Source organism: Onychostruthus taczanowskii, unplaced genomic scaffold (genome assembly GCF_017590055.1).
Source record: "Onychostruthus taczanowskii isolate IOZ18803 unplaced genomic scaffold, ASM1759005v1 scaffold229, whole genome shotgun sequence".
Classification (NCBI taxonomy): Eukaryota; Metazoa; Chordata; class Aves; order Passeriformes; family Passeridae; genus Onychostruthus; species Onychostruthus taczanowskii.
The window spans coordinates 191275-208383 of NW_024499562.1; the positions used below are offsets into that span (position 1 = coordinate 191275).

The 17109-nt window shown below is 43.1% G+C and overlaps 1 protein-coding gene across 1 annotated transcript in view; it reads left to right on the plus strand.

Annotated features, from left to right (window-relative positions):
• LOC121336283 (metalloprotease TIKI1-like) overlaps nucleotides 1-17109 on the plus strand; it is a gene marked incomplete at its 3' end in the record, with an annotated part of 122324 nt that overhangs the window by 86274 nt on the left and 18941 nt on the right. The window contains exons 8-9 of the mRNA XM_041405284.1: nucleotides 9410-9556; nucleotides 11706-11880. Coding sequence (XP_041261218.1) covers nucleotides 9410-9556; nucleotides 11706-11880 — 322 coding nt within the window. The remainder of the gene's footprint in view (nucleotides 1-9409; nucleotides 9557-11705; nucleotides 11881-17109) is intronic.

The following is a 17109-nucleotide window of genomic DNA, read 5'->3' on the forward strand; positions in this document are numbered from 1 at the left end:
GACATTTCTGTTCAGTTGGTCTAAAAGATTTGAGTTCAGAGGTATACTCATGGCTTTTTTGCCTTTTTTGCCCCACAAATCTTGCAATACTTTTTTTTTTTTTTTTTTTTTTTTTTTTTTTTTTTTTTTTTTTTCCTTTTCCAAGTTTCGTTTTTTTTTTTTTTTTTTTTTTTGTTCCATTCCAAGTGGTAGTGATGGAGGAGACCTTTAATAAAGCTTCTGCTCTCCAATTTGACCTAGCATCCTTCTGCCTTCTTATCTTGATGGACTGCAGTTACATTTTGATGATATAGTACTTTTATTTTCAAATGTAGGCAGCAGGAAAATTTGAATAATAAAGGCAAGTAGTACAGTGAACAAATCTCAGGTCCAGCAGAGGAAAATAAGACTCTTTTCTTCTGGCTTTGGATGCATTGAAACTGGCTCAGAAGTCCACAGGTTAAAATCTTCCATATTTTGCCAGTAACAGTTTACCTTATAGGAGATGTCTTGCAAATAATTTGAATTTAGACAGCCACTTAAAATTCCTGAGGGATCCTTGTTGGCATGCAACAGTCCTTTTCAAGAGTAAAATAAAGAGAAAAACATAACAAAACCACCCAGATACTTTCTAGCCTTTTGCTCCAAAGTGCCGAACAGCAGCTTCCTCATGGTGTTGGCAGAAGATGGATTTTCCTGGGTCTGAAAATCTAAATATTTTAGATTGATGTATTGGCTGAATTGGGACAACTGGTCATGTCCTAATGTGGACAGCCATGGAGGTGAGTAGAGGTGCCGTCTGGCAGTGGATGGATCCATGTGACTCATTCCAAGAGTATCATCTTATGGGATTCTTACTGCACAGCTGGTGGCTTGTAAATTCCCATCCTACCTTGGGACATGCTATTTTTTCTGTGTGGCTGAGGTCACAGGTACTATGAAGAGCACAGATTTAGGTCTGTGTCTCACTGTTTGAAAGTTTCGTCAGCTATTCCTCTTGGTCAGCTTTTGCATTGAGAACTTCCAGCCTTTGATTCTCTTGAAACCAGCTAGGGACCATTCCAGCAGTTCTTGTTTGAAGTTTTTTGTTGTGAGTGTAACATTATATAACAACATAGAAATATAATGTAAATTCTTCCTTTCACCCCTGTATCCATGGAAAGGTCATCTGGTGCTCTGCTGGGCTCCTTTGGGAAGCCAGAGCCTTCTCTTAAAGATGTTTCTAGGCGCCTGCAACATAAAGAGTAGTTCAAAACTGCTGTTCTGTTTGGAACAGCAGGCAAAGTCCTGGCCTAATTGTTCTATTGAGGGGAAAAATGTTTTATCGGTGTTCAATGTTTTATACAGAACATGCTTTCCTAGTTGGCAGAACTTCAAGAAAATTCAAAGATCTTGTTGCATGGTTGCCAGAAGATACATGATAACTGTCTGGGCCTGTTCACGGCATTGCAAGGGTAGGTTGATTACTCTAGCAACCTTATAGTCTTGATTTGTTCACACATACAGGAATCATGCAAGTAATGTACATCAGTTTTGCAGAAAGAGGGAGAAGCATTCCAGCCAATTAAAAAAAAAAAAAAAAAGGTTGTACAAATACTGATGAGAATACATTCAGTATTCTAGATTTCTAAGGAAGCAATCTTTGAAACTGTTGTTGAGTTTAAGCTATAAATGGCCTATGGTAGAGAGGACAAATAAAAAAAATATGGAAGGCAAGCAGGGACTTGTAAGAATTTTTCTTTTGTCTAGCAGCATTCCAAAGAGCATCTGTGAGCACTGAGTGAAAAAAACCATGGCAGCTAAACCCCAGGTCAGTAATACCAAGTTTGTTTAGTTTCTGTAATTGTGGGTCAAGAAGATAAAAAGTGCTTCTAAATGTTGTCCTTGAAGCTGTGAAAAATAGTCTTCAGCAGTTTTACTACTTACAGTCTTTACTACTTACTTACAGCTTACAGTCACAAATGCAGTGAAATGTCATCATTTCTACATTTTTTATATGCTTTCTACAATTGGAAAGCCACTTTGTTTCCTTTCTAAGATAATTTTCCTGTATGGATGTTAAAAAGTGTAAAAAGAAGTCTGTTTTATTAACCTCAGTATTTTAGTTTTGTTTCAACTGCATTTAAGATTATCCAGCAAAAAGGAAGGAGGAGGAAGTGGATCAAAGCAACTATTTTAGTGGAAGATTATTTAAAACAAAAAAACAAAATGCCAACTAAAACATCAGTTGCAGATGTTGAATTTTAAAAGTATAGCTATTCTCAGCCCAGGAAACCCTAGTGTCAGGTTTTTTGTCTTGCAACTTGCTTAATTTTTAAATACAATCTTGAGGCTGCTCTGTTAAGTGTCTTGTGAAGTAATATTGTACAAAAGAGAGAAATGATTGCTACTAGTGTACTGGTTAGACAAGTCTGTAAATTGGAAAGCGAGTAAATTCTAAGAGAAATCAGAATTGCTAGTATTTCCTTTTCATTATTGTTCCCAATGATTTTGAAGCTGGACGTTGTTAACTGAAGAAGTGCTGAGTAGGGGAGAGGTAGGAATTCTAAGTGTAGTAGGTTGAAAATAGAGGGAATTTTTTTTTGCCTTCAACTTTGTTTCAGGACTGTAGTAATCTGAAATTAGACAAAGGGCTAGTCTGTTTCTTGAAGTAAAAATGTATCTGATGGAGATTTGATGTGTGAAGGTTTTAGAAACAAACTTTGCTAACATTTACAGATTAATCCGTCTCCAGTAATACGCAAATACGGATCACCAGTTCAAGGATTTCCTACATTATACGAAGAATGCTCTTCATGAAAGCTTGGGAGATTCCTGCAGGAGAGGGAGGAATCCCAATAAGCTTAGATGGAGATTTCTCAGGATAAGAACAGCTGCAGGTTCATAGTCACATAATTAACCCTCTAGAAAGATGGGAGCAAGTTCCTGTGAGGTCTTGGAGGTGTCCAGATGTAAATTACAAGACATCCTGAGAAATGGGAACAATCTACACTACTGCTGGTCTTGTTCCACATTCAGCACATAGTGGGGGATTTATTTCTGCTGCAGTCAGTAGAAACATAAAAATTGTATTTTACACTGTAGATTATTGTAAATTACTCGGTCAAAAGGCTATGTATTAGTGCAGTCTATTATAAGTAAATGGGTTGCACTTCTTCCAGCAGTGCTGTAAGTAATGTTCTTTGATTCAGCATTATCAACCATCCTTCTGCAACACAAAGAGAAGGAAAAATTCATTAATTGCTTCTAAAGCCTTGTTTTTTATAGCTCCTGGTTGAAAAAGGGTTGGTTTGTGTATTCCTATTTAAATTCCAGATAACAACTTAAAACTTTCAGTGTCTTCTGTTTGGTCCTGGTAAGACACACTGCAAAAATTTGGCATAAGGTGTGTTAGTGTGAGTTTATTGTCAGCAGAGACAGATCAAATTCTACACTGCCTTTACCTGTGTCAGCATTTTTATTGTCTGACTTGAGGTAAACTGGGTGTCATCTAAGTGACTTTGATGATCCTACTACGGAAAAGGTGCTTCCTATCCTTGCAATGATGGCTTTGAGAAAAAACAAACAAACAAACAAATATAAATAATACTAAGCCCATGGGAAATGTGTAACTCATAAGTAATCTAAAGTAGTGTCCATTTCCTTTTATTTCACTGACTTCTACTGTTCATCTCTTGCCTGCTGGGCGGGTCCCTCATGCCACCTGTCTCTGCTAATGGCTTCAATCCAGTCTTTCTCACTGAAGTTGTTCAAGTTTGAGAATTTGCCTCTTTTTTCTCTCTTCATTACTAAAGCAGCAGTTCTGAAAGTGACTTAGTCTGCTCTGAAGGCTGCAGATGGTGGGTTAAACCTCCTTTTGCCATTTTCAGCCTATGCCAAAATGAGACTTCTCCCGCCTGTGTGTGCAGGAGCTCCTCATGGAAGGTGGGTTCAGGCTTCCAGGCTCTGGCATTGCCTGTCCCAGCTTTCTGTTGAAGGCTCACCAGACTTCTAAGGAGCTGCGTCACACTGGAGCAAGAAATCCTGATTTCTTCTCAACACTTGGCCTCCTGGATCATTACCATGACAAAGGGGGATTATTGACTTTGATAGTCATGATGCTTTTGATTTAAGGCCTGGTTTGATTTGGGGCAATGGTGTTCATTGGCCCAGAGAAGCAGTGGTCTCCTCCAGGTGAAGAGCAAGGAGAGAAACGTGCTTTTGAGAAGGAGGAGAAAAAGGGAAAGAATTGGCTGAAGAGGCTGAATGGAAGCTGTAATGGATGCAGATTGTCTCTGGGAAGGACCCAAAAGCAGCCCATGATTCCTTAAGACAATTAAAAGCAAATTGTCCGGCTGAGCGATCCCAGAGCAAGGAAGATGCTCCCCAGGCTATAATTCAAGGGGCTGAATGGCCCTCAAAAACTGAGAGCAGAAAGAAAAAAACCCCGAAGATGAGGCAAATGATGGAACAGATGTGAGTGCTTTTGTTGGGAAGACTTGGAGGCTAGCGGGATGGCGATAGGCTAATTTGAGGCAAATAATGCCAGGTTCCTTTCATATGCAGAATAGCACTTTGATCCAATGTGGATGAAAGTACTGAAAAGTGGAGAGGATGGCAGGGGGTCTTTTGTCTTTGACAAAAAAGGCATCTGCCAGGCTCTAACTCCCTTTTCCCCACCCCGGTAGCCTAGCAGGCCACTCCAACAATGCTAGCAAAGGGGACAAGTGTCTCCTGACAGCTGAAGAAATCTCCAGGAGGAGAATGAGGCTTGCAGCAATATGAATACTGGAGAGCTTAATCGATTTTTTCCACAGTTTAAAAAAAAGGAGAGGGTTGGGGAAAAACAGAGATCACAGTGAAAATGGGAGGTGGGAGATAAAAAATCCCTTTCTAATAAACTTGTTACTTTTGTTCTCCAAATGCATCTTTTCAGAAGATGCTTTGATGCTAGTATGAATACACTTAATGGAGCAGAGTAGGATCGAATTGCTGGAGGGGGTGTGTGAAATGAGGAAGAATAGTCTTGCAAGGAGGATGAATGTAGAGTGATTTCTGTGGATTCTGACACAGGAAAGAGCTTGGAAATAGTAAAATAGTGTAATGCAAGAGATATCTGCAAGGCAGAGAAATACTTTTTGTACCACCTGCTGGAGGAGCTCACATCTGCCCAAATTCTTAGGTTTCATTTCTAAGAAAAATCAAAAATTTCTTTTTAACCTTTCCATATTTGCTGTTTTCTTAACTGCTTGGAATTACTAGCAATGAAAGAACTGCAAGATCGAATGGGGATTTCAGAATGCAAGCAATATTTGTGCCTATCAAATATAACAATTTCAGACCAGCTGCTGATGTGGTACCTGCTTCTGCTCTGTTGACTTTCTTCAGTTTTTCACATCTGGTAAACAAGACTGAGAGCCAGTTTGCAGAGTTTGATGGCTGTAGTCTTCTTTAAGCATCACTTTGCACCTAGTCTGATGTTTTCTTTGAGAAGTAATGACAGATAGTGAGTTATCAACTTCTGAGCAAGACCCATCTCAGTAAATTAAATCCTTCAAGAACAGTAGGTTCAGGAATCTTACCTTTTTTTTTGAGACCCTGACAGTGTTTATCCATTACTATTTACTGAAGATAATCTTCTCACCAGAGCAGAGCTTTAAGCAACCTCTGCTAGCACAAACAGATCCTGCCCCTTTACCCCCATGTCCCCTTCTCTTTCTGCTGAGGATTTTCAATTCCTCCAAGAAGGTAGGAGTGATAGAGGAATTGAGAGGAATTACCACATTGCTTTGAGAGGCTGTACACTTATACTGATGGCAAATTGTAATCCTGTGTAGCTGTTCAGTAGGTGTGCCATCATCCCTCCCCCCAGAGATGGCACCGTTCCGTTCATACCAGCTGATGTGGAGAGTGTTTTTGACAACAGAATTTCCTGTACTCCAGCTGTGCAAAGTGTGATGCATGAATTACTGTAACTCATTAGGGAGGGCTGATTGTCAAGGACATTGATGCTCTCTTGATTTCTGCCTCTTTGTTGTATCTTGATTTTCTTGCTTCTGGTGCAGAAGGACTTAAGCTGCTGCTGCTGTCCTCAAAGGAGGGAGGCCACCCCTGTCCCTCACAGCACCATGGTGGAGGTCCACTCTCTATGTGGGGGACTTCAGGTGGCTCTTGTGTGACCCCCCTCCTCATGTACTATGTACAGTGACAGGATGCAGGTCTAGGTCTAAGTGGGGGAAAATGTTGCTTGTGGGGAAGTCTGAGCTGTCAGGGAACAGCTGTAGTCCTCCATGACGAAGAAAAGCAACCGATGCATTGCTACACAAACCACCAGTGCGGCCATGGGGTCCAAGGCAGGCTGCTGGATGCTCTGTCAGCGGGCAGTTGTGGTTAGGATGGGATGTAGGAGTCTTGAGCAGTGAGCTGGGGCTCTTTGTTCTTTGAGATGAAACATGCACAACCCCATTGTAAAAGGTCTTTCATGCTTTCCCATTTGGGCAGGCAAGCCCTTCAGCTGCTGCCATCCTGAAATTTTTTCATATGTCCAGTATCGACTCTCACACCTCCATCCAGAAAGATGTGCTCTTAGCAAAGGCCATAGAGCTGCCAAAGCTGACTCACTGGGGCAGTTTTTCGTCATGTCAGCAGTAAGATTAGAGATATGGAGGAAGACGGGGTGAGTTGCCTCTATTCCTGTGTAATGTGTGCAGTGATCCTCCATAACTGTAGGTCATCATTGAAATTTATGCTGTGCTTTTGGGACAGATTTATGTAGCTCTTTGCAGCTTACTGTGTGCTCACAGGAAGGAAGGTGACTGCATGGCTTGGCCTGGCTGCTGCAATGCAGGCCCAGTCTGTCTGGAGGCAAGACTGGATCTATTTCACCTGAAGCACATTGCAAGGGAGGAGAGAAGAGATCTGTATGGACGTGAGGGCAGCAGAGCAAGTGACAGCAGGAGTACAGGCTGCAGGGGTACAGCAGAGAGAGGAAGATTGTCTTTTTTCTCGTGTCCCACCTGGCAGGCTGGTGTTTTCTCCCCAGAAGCCAGTTACTGAAGCCAGTTACTGGCTCAGTTACCTTCTACTGATTTGTGTTTGGATGAAAATCAAACAGTAAAGATCGCAAAGCCTCTTTGATGTGCTTAGTCTACATTGAGGCAGTGCTACCTGACCAGCTCAGGAGGCTGTTACATTTCCTGGCTTCTGTCTGGACAGGGACTGTCTGGTCCTTGTTTCGAAGTCTGGAAAGGGACATACTGCTTTAATGGTAAATAATCAAGCAGGTGGTATCCAACAGCTTAAAAATAGGCCATTCTCATGGAAGTGCTTTTGGCTGGACTGATTGTACATATGACATTTTCCTGGCATGACCTAGCAGACATGGCTGTAGGAGTTCCATATTTTCAGGATGGGTTTGGCTTGTCTCTCAGTGAATGTTGTCTGGTCATTAGCATCCACTAAGAGTTCTCTGAAGCCAAACAAATGGAAAATTGTGACTTTGGAGTACAATAAACCCCAGCCTGCATGCAAACCTTTGTTCAAATGTAAAGTGCTTTCAAATTGGTTTTGTTCAATTTACTTTAAAATGTAACAGAGGTCCTTTGCAAAATAGCTGCTGCTCAGTTAGATGTAACTTGCCCAAGTGTGCACATGGAGTTATTATTTTAGTTGAGTGCAATTCGTACCAACAAAGTGAATTCTTTCCCTTTTTACAAACATGAGATGTGAGTGAATGCTGCTATTTACCCTCCCAGAATTAATGCTGCATTATATGCTTTCATATTGGGTTACATACACAGTGATTTGGATCCAAAGAGGTAAGTCTAGCTGTAGTGGGGACAGCATGATTTCAAGTCCGAAGGAATTTGCACCTTTCTGTAGAAGACAGATGGTTGTGGTAGGGGAGGGAAGTTGCACCTGTTTGTTTCCACATCTGCTCTGTGATCCCAAAATTTGGTTCACACAGTCTCAGTACATTGAGTATGCTTACTCATGTGTGAGTTTCATAATGTTGGCAAATACTTTCAGTTCTAGAATGCCTTTGATGGTGTTTGAGGCAAATGTCCAGGAGGAGTTAATTACATGGAGAGTAACCAGAGCTTACAAAATAACACTCTCATGAGTAAAAATTTTTTGAAAAAATTCAAGGCAGTACATCTGAGCTTACTTCCTTTAAAAATAATAAACCAGTAGGTAGTCAGAAAGCTTGGTACGGTTGTCCAGTTTTGGTGTGAAAACCAGTGGTAGCATGAGTGTAAGCATGAAGAGATGTGCTCGGAAGAGATGGTAGTGTTTTACTTGCCAGGTGCTGACAGAGGACTGGTCCCTGCACAGGGGAATATGCAGCTCCATGCCTCACCAAAGATGCTACAGGCATTCCATGTTCACCCTGGGGAGATTCCACCTTAAATCTTTCCTTGGCTTCCTGCCACTGGTGGCCAAGAAGCTTGGTGGCCGCTACCTGCAGTGGCTGGATGTACAGAGATTCTGCATCTGTTGGGCTTCGGAGATACCTGTTGGTCCAAAGTGCTCTCTTGCTCCTTTTAAGTGGCTACCACCCTCATGGACTGTGCAGTGCCCAAGGGAGGGGGCAGTTGGATCAGCAGCCAGTGTCTGGGTCAGGCCCTGAGGCCACCACCTTGGGAGAGCCCTGCTGTGCAGGAGGTGGAGAGGCAGCCACATCTGGAGGGTGATCTTCTCTAATCTTCTCTCTTTATGGGGGTAGGAGCTGTAGCAGCCACATAGTTTTCATTGAGGCAAAGGGGGTGGGAATGTTTGCATTCCCAGGGGTCAGCTGAGGAGGAAGGAATGCTGTCAGCACCCTGCCTGTGGAGGCAGTCAACTGGAGAGGAGGGAGTGGAGGGAGAGACTGAAGCTGAGCAGCTGCAGGGAGAGCAGCTCCCCGTGTCCCCCAACAGCCACCAGTCTTCCCTGGCCTGCTCTAGAGAGCCATTCCTGCCTGAAATAGATGTGGTGTCTGAGAGGAGACACAAAACAGGAAAAAAAACCTCTGACTGTTCTTGCAGATGAGGAAGGAAGGGCAAACAAGGAGAAGCCATGCTTAATTTAGGTAGGTTGCTGAGGAGATATGAAGATAGGAGCCTGTCAGGCCCTGGGACTCTGTTGTGGTCAGGCAAACTGTCACCTAAGGGAGTAAGATTGCCCCTGCTTCAGCCTGCCTTGGTAGCATTTGTATTAATCAAGTCACAGGGAAAACCTCATTGAGTTAAATGTGGTGAGTCCATTCCCTCTGAGCAGCCAGGAGCCAAGGTGAGGGTACCTGTGAAGCTGTAGGAGGCAAGGGTTGGTGATGTCTAGACTGGCAGGCTCAGAGCAGGGAGCAGCTTCAGAGAGCCTTCAGCCAGTGGCTGTGTGTCTGTGACCTTCTCATGGGATGAAAAGAGAACTTACCAGGAACTCTGTCTTTTCCTCCCTTCTCCCCCTCCCTCAGGTTGTGTTTGCTTTGAATCAGACTCTCTTGCAGCAGGAGAGCCTCCGAGCAGGCAGTTTCCAGATCCCCTATACAACAGAAGACCTTATCAAGCATTACAACTGTGGGGACCTCAGCTCCATCATCTTCAACCATGACACTTCTCAAGTGAGTCTTGCCACTGCAGCCCTTGTACTGCACACCTCTCCCTGTAGTGCTAACCCCTGTAACACGTGTGCTCGTCTCTCCTCGGGCAGGCCCTTTCTGGGTGAGGGCCAGGGGTATGTTGCTGGCTGTCTGGCACATCTGCTTTTCTGAGCCTTCTGTTCCAGGAGTTTGCACCACCTCAACCCCTCTCTTGCACCGAAGCAGCGAAGGTGCACCTGGCTTTCACTTTTGGATGAGTGCCGTGTTCACTTTAAGATCAAAGATCTATGAGTTAATCATTTACTTTCTTAAGGATCCTGTGGAATTATGCTAGTTTAGGTATGAGCAAAGCTAACGACAACAGAAAGGAACAGCAGGCGCTCTTGTGCGAATAGGAACAGAGAAATGCACTCATGACTTGGATGCTTGTGTAAGGCTGGGCAAGTTACAAGCTTTTAAATGTCCCCTATCAGGTATGATTGTGTGCTGTGGACAAGGCCCAAAGAAGGGAAATTGAGTGAAACAAAGAAAAGAATGATTTAGACTGAACGTGAAGGAAGAGAGACCTTCTGAGACCACACAGACTTGGGTTTATGGAGATGTTTCCTAAGCAGCACAATGGAATGCAACACTGATCTTTAAACCATGAGAAAATGCCCAGCAGGGACCAATTTGGTGTATTTGGGCTGTTAGATTAACTAACCTCAGGCTGAGACATCAGGCCTCTCTGTTCTTGTTTGTGAGGTATTGCCTGGCAATTCGTGCACATCAGTGAAAACACAGGCTTTATCCTTGGAGTGCTGAACCTGAGGTTCACCTGGAGGTGTTGATACCTGAGCTTTCTGTGCTGAATAACCATTTTGCTATGACATTCAGTGCAGAGCTGCAGAGTCATACTAACTCCTGCTTCTCTGGTGCTGAGCTTTGTGTGTGTGCTGCTGCCTTCCATCCTGCACACCCACCCTCCTGCAGGTGCAGGCATCCTGATCATCAATCTGCCTAGCTTTTACACCATGCACTCCATGCATAGGTTTCAAAGCATTTTTCAGAGGAGACCAGCATTTTAAGAGGATGCAGATACTGCATCACTATCCTGTGGAGATGTTACAGACTGCAGACATTGCCCCTAGGTCCTTGGAGAGAGCAGCTGTATGAGACCAGCCTGTTGCCAGGGGAAAAACTGTACTTAATGTGAGGGGCTCCACCTCAGGGCACTGTTCTTGGCAGCAGAGCTGAATATTGATAGCTTGCCACACTGTCAGTTTATGTTTTAAGCAGAACTTCTCAGTAAGTTGTATCTGACTCCATGCTTTCCCAGCAGATGACTACTTCCAGGCTAACTACCCTTTGGAAAGATTCTGTAATAGTCTCTGCGGGAATCCAAAGTCTCTGTGTCTGCTGAAAGGGAAAGCACCTGGCTTATTAGTGGGTCTGCTCTCCAGAAATCACTGCTTGCAGGCCCTTTAGTTAACCATCCCCATAGCTGAATGCCTAAAGCTACTTGTCAAGAAGCCAGGATTGCTGCAACAATAGCAGACCCATGTTTTCTCTCCACTGGCAAGAGGTCAGGGTAGTGTGCAGCCACAGCTGTCCTTGGGGGCCTCAGGGGAGGAAGCCAGCATTTTAAAAGATACCATCAGGACAGGGCAACTGGAGGTGGCAACACGTTCTTTCTTGACAAAATCTGGCCCTCTTAAAGTTTTTTTTTAACTACTTCAAATTGCACAGTTATTCTTTGGCCGCCTGATGGCTCTGATACAAGGCAAATTCTCTTAGAAGAGCATAATTTTCATTATAGTTATGGCATACCTGTAGCAATTTAAGAAAGAGGTATGTAGCTAAAGACAGTTAGAGGCAAATACTTACTTTCTTCAACTGATCAATCAGGATTTAGGGTCTTCAACGTGGCAAAATGATAATATTTGTTGACTTTGAATAAAAAAAAAATCCATCTGGCTAGCTTATGAAATGATGCATTGAGAAATGAGGCACCATGCATCATTAGAAGTTTACTAAGTATTTTTTAGCTTGCTTTGGGTTTTGTCCTACTGGCTGTGCCTTGAGGGATGGGGCAGTTGCTACACTCTGTGTGGAGCAAAAATGCCTGTGCATAATGGTTGCCTGTGACATAAATTCCCCTTTCATGAAGATTTTTTTTTTTGTACCTTAGGTCCCAAATTTCATTAATGCTACACTTCCAGCCCATGAACGCATTACTGCCCAAGAAATAGACAGCTACTTCCGTCAGGAGCTCATCTACAAACGAAATGAGCGAATGGGCAGGAGGGTGAAGGACCTGCTGGAAGAGCACCCAGACAAGAGTTTCTTCTTTGCATTTGGAGCTGGTAGGTGACTGTGGTGCCATTCAACCTGAACTCATCCTTTCCATGTCATTTAGAAGCATTTTGCAAATTCTTGCCTCAGTTTAAAGAGGGGTCAGTGTTTTTACTGTGATGGACACAGAACTCAGCTTTCCCCTGATAGTGGTACCCTAGTAGGAAAACCTTTTCAGTGCAGGAGACTGTTTTCCTGCAGTGTGCAAAGAGCTCACAGTGCATGTGCTTACTGCAATATCTGTTAATTGCAGACATATTTGTTGTATGCAGAGGCAAAGATACTGAGTCAACTACAGTGCACGCACAGGAGGAACAGGTCATTGACACATACATGTGTTTATTGTCTGGGCAACCAGTGCAAGAGGATAGGAGCAATAGGGAGCTGAGATGAAAGGCAGCACATCTGAGGCTGCACCAGTGCTTGAATTAACCTTTCAAGGACATGTTCAAAAGAAGAATATGCCAAATTATGTGAATCTAAGGGACTCGATAAATGCAAAGGAATAAGCAAGGCACGATTTCACCTTTCTCTCCCTCCTACACCTTCCTTGACTCTTTCACTGCACTTCCACAAGGAAGTTGTGTCTGCTCCTATTTTGGAGCAGCACAGTAGGTCCACCTGGGGAAAACGTACTCCATTTTCTGCCTCTTAGCAGTCAGCAGGACTCTACAGGCACATCCAGCAGCACATCCAACTCAGTAAGGTTAGCATCTACACTTCAGACCAGTGGAGGATATGAACATAATTGTTTTGCCGTGACTCCCATCCTTTATTCTAGCTCCAGGGAAAGGAAGAAATTAGGATCAGTGTTAAAAAAGATAGGTGCTAATTCCCAGAGAAGTATCACATCCCCTCCACCAGGAGCCATATGGCCTTTGGGAAAGGGGGAAAACTGAGACTGGTGTCAGCATCCATGTGTGGTTTTCTAATCTCAGTGCATATTGCTTTAGTGAGGATGAAGGCTCTAGACAAGGCAAGGAAAATATTACTTGAACACTAAAAGCATTTGTATTCAGAGTCTGTGAGAATTTCTGTACTTGCAACAGGGAGTTGTGGTTACAAATTTAGCTTGACAAGGGCCAAATGTGTGAGAGCCAGAATGTCAGGAAAGATGGCTGCCCATGTTTGTTCAGATGTGTGTGAAGATTGTAACCTGCAATCTTCCTACAGTATCACTGCTCCGTGCAACTTGCTGTCACAAAAAACAGTGAAGCAGGCCCTGGTTGTGTAGATTCGTTATGTCTTTCTGTAGGTTCAGACCAGGGCGTTGCTGCACTCCACTGCTGAAGTTCTAACCACATTTGAATCTGTTTCTGACAAAAGCATGCACCAGCCCCAAGGCCAAGTTGCATCTGCTGCAAGTAGCTACTCTTCTGTCAGGAGGCCAGTTGCAGATATTTGGGCTTTGGTTGCTGCCTGACAGCTTGAGTGGTGAGCAGCCCACGTAGGCAGACATATGTGCTTCTCTGACATGTTCCGAGAGCAAGAGCTTTTGAGAGGAGAGAGCTTCTTCCCCTCCTTGCACAGACTCGGAATCCCAGCAGCTGCAAATCACATGTCTTTAGATGGTTTTGTGTCATTTGTTTCCCCTCCCATCAATTTCTTTCTGTTCCTGCCCTTCTGCCCCAGAGGGTCTTCATTGTCAGGGGTGTGCACAACACTGCTCCAGAACCCAGAAGGACTGCAGGACCAGGACAGATTCCTGTCCTTCTTAATTTCTCGGCTTTCTTGTTCTCAGCTTTCATGATAGTACTAAAATCCTTTCCCGGGCTTACTAGAATCTTGCTTTTCTTTTTCCTTTTATTTTTCCAGTTCCCCCTTTTCTGTGTCCTGATTGCCAACATTTCTATACTGCAGCACTCCCAGGAGCCTTGTGCCTAAATGAACACCCTTGATCTTTGGCTTATGTGTACATGGCTTGATGTCCAAGCACACGGTGGGGCCTTCTCATGCTTTTCCATCATACTTTTGAACCCAGACAGATTCCCTGTCTTCTCTGGGGACTTTGGACTAATTTTGAAATTGTGTCTAATTACTCTCTGGCTTTGATACCAGTCTGTACTCTGTTCTCGTCTGCTTTTCCAAATAGTTCTGTTCAAAGGATAGTGACACCCTCCCACATTTAGCAGCACAATTCTTGATTGCATCCTTGTTTGACTGCATGTGGTTTTTTGTTTGTTTGTTTGTTTGTTTGTTTGCTTTGTTGGTTTCATTTGTTTCTTATTAAGCATCTAAGCGAGAAGTAGCATCACAGGATATATTGCAGAAAACAGATCAATTTTTACAGATTTCAGAGGTTTCCTGAGTGCATATTGCAATTATGAATGCAGTCTTTCATTGTTTTCCAGGAAGCTAATTCAGCCATTTGCTTATGCAGATTGCTGTATGTGGTAGATAATTATGTAGAAAAGTAATTTTTATGCCAGCAAGCAGTGAAGATGAACAAATAGCTCGTGATCAGTTTTAAGCATTGCTTGGAGTTGTACTGCTGTTAATTACTGTGAAAAGGTTCCAGAAAAGTGCTCATACAAGGCAGGTTAGAATGAGTAGTAGGAAAAGAGAAGGAAAAAAAAAAAAAGGTTGTAGGAATGGAAATAAATCATGACGGCATGGTGGTTTGCCCCCTTCTGACCACCAGTGAAGAAAGTATCTCCTAGGAGATGCTTATAAACTGCAGGACAAGGTTGTATTAAAATGGTAGTAGGATATTTAAGGGTCACCCAGTTAGAAGGGGAGAAAGACTTTCAGTTGTTTCCTTACAGATTGTTTTCACCCTCTATTTATTTTTAAACAGCTGGGCTTTTTGTAAGGAAAGCCCAGTCTTTCAATTAACAAAAAACACCATTTAAAAAACAACTTTTATCATCAATTATATGCAAGCAAGATCATGGTTTGTGGGTGACTGTGGGTGACTGTGGTATTACATATACCTTCTCTTGTTTAAACTACTCTTGGTATTTTTATTTTAAAGGGAGAAAAAACAGAAAATTCTGACTTATTTTATATTCTAACTGGATTGATGGGATTTATATATGTGTAATACATTGTGCAGAAGAAGTCTCCTCCCTTTTCAGGTCTTGATATAGCTGCATGGCTATAGATGTTAACTTCTTACATTGAATTATGTGTGTTAATTTGGGCCATAATCAATTTTATCATTAGATTCAGTACAGTTTATGCCTTTCTTAAAATCAATCAGGCAAACTCTCCCTATATTTGCTCAAAAAATGCTTCACAGTCAGCTAATTTGTTGAACTATTTTTGTTTGGTAGTAATTTACACCAAAGTGGAGAACTAAAAACCAGCAGATTTTGCTGGTTTTCAAAACACTTTCCTTCTGGCCAGAGCGCAACAAGGAAAGTTTCAAGCCAAAGTAAGTCTCTTTGAGGGAATTAGAGGAAAGCATGGGGAGAGAGAGCTGGCAATGTGAGCAGCATTCCACTATGTTCAGTAAAGATTTATCTTAATTGTGGACAGGCCTTTATGTATGTAGGCACCAGGGTTACGAGCCAGGCCTACTCCCTTTTGCCAGTGGTGGAACTTGTGAAGCAAAGCCAGCTATAATCTTTTACCAGCAGTCTTCCTTTTGTATGCATTTCTAATTTCACTGCATTCTGGAGTGGCACGTTCAGGATCTGGGTGCTGAGCCACTGTAAGTGATGGCACACGTGATTCTGTAGCCAGCCAGCCAGGTAATGCCATAGGTTTCTGGTTTGTCTAGGAAGGGAACACTGACGTAGTGAGGGCTGCATTGTCCTGCTGTACTGTGGAGAGTTTTACCACTTGTCCAGGTTTTACAAGGGTGCTGTGTGCTGGCTAAACCTTCCCAGAATCAAGGTATAGTTGATACTGGCAGAGAGCTCTGGAAATTGTCTGATTCATCCCTCTGCTCAGAGCAGGATTATGTAGAGCAAGCAGTTTTCGTAGCACTGGAGTATGGACAAGGATGAAGACTCCAGAATCCCTCTGGGTAATCTCTTCTAGTGTTTAATCACTAAAGATGCTTTTTCTTATGTTTAAGTCAGACTTCCTGAATATCAGATTTTGTCCATTGCCTCTTGTCCTTTCATGGCACATTACTACTGGGAAAAGTTCTGCTTCGATTTGCAACCTCCTATGAGGTATTTATGCATAAGTTATAGCCCCCAAGCCTTCTCTTGTCCAGGCAGAATAGTCTCAGCCTCTCCTAGAATTACACATGTTCTAATTGTTTCATCATCTTTGTGGCCCTTTGCAGCACTCTCTCCAGTATGTCCTCATCTCTTTTGGACTGGAAGCTCAGAGCTAGACACTGGATGGACCCAGGTATGTGTTACTAGGGCTGAGGAGCAGGAAACGACCATCCCCCTCAATCTTCTGGCAGCACTTCTCCTCACACAGCCCACGGGGCCATTGGCCTTGCCATTGGCAAGGACACCTTGCTGGCTTAAGACCTACTTGATGACCACCAAGACACCGCATCTTTTTCTGCCAAACTAGTCTTCAGCCAGTTGGTGCTCAGCCTGTCGTGGTGCCTGAAGCTATTCCTGCCCAGGTGCAGAACTTGATTTGCCGAACTTTATGAACTGAGTTTCCCCTCATCATAAATCCATACTGACCACGCCCAACCATTTCCTTATCCCTGACACATTTGGAAATAATTTGCAGGCTGATTTGCCCCACCACTTCCCCCAGGAACAGAGGTGTGGTTGAGCAGTTTTTAATTCCCCAGATCCTTTTTCCTGCACTTCTTGAAGACAAGAGTTATACTTGCTTTCTTTCAGTCCTCAGGGACCTTCTCCACTTGCCATGACCTTTTGAAGTTAATTGAGAGTGGCCTCTAGTGACATTAAGCAAGTTAAAACAGTTTCTCTGGATGTATCCTATAGGGACTTGAAGATGGCTGGTCTATTTGAATGTTCCTTAACCTGATCCTTTTCCATCCATAGTGAACCTTCTTTGTCCTAGACTTTCCCCCTAGTCGTAGGAACCTGAAGTTCCTGAAGGTTGGTTAGACCACTAAATAAAGTAACAAAGACATTTAGTACTTGGCCTTTCCCACATTCTTTGTCATCAGGTCTTCTGCCCCCTTCAGTGCTTAGATTATTATATATCTAGTCTACAGTTTACTGCTGCCATGCCAGTAGAGGCATTCCATGTTCCCATTCATGTTTCAAACCAGATTCAATTCTAGATGGGTTTTTCTTCAGCATGTTCATTTTATTTCCTTTTATTCCTTTAGCTCACTTATGGTTTCT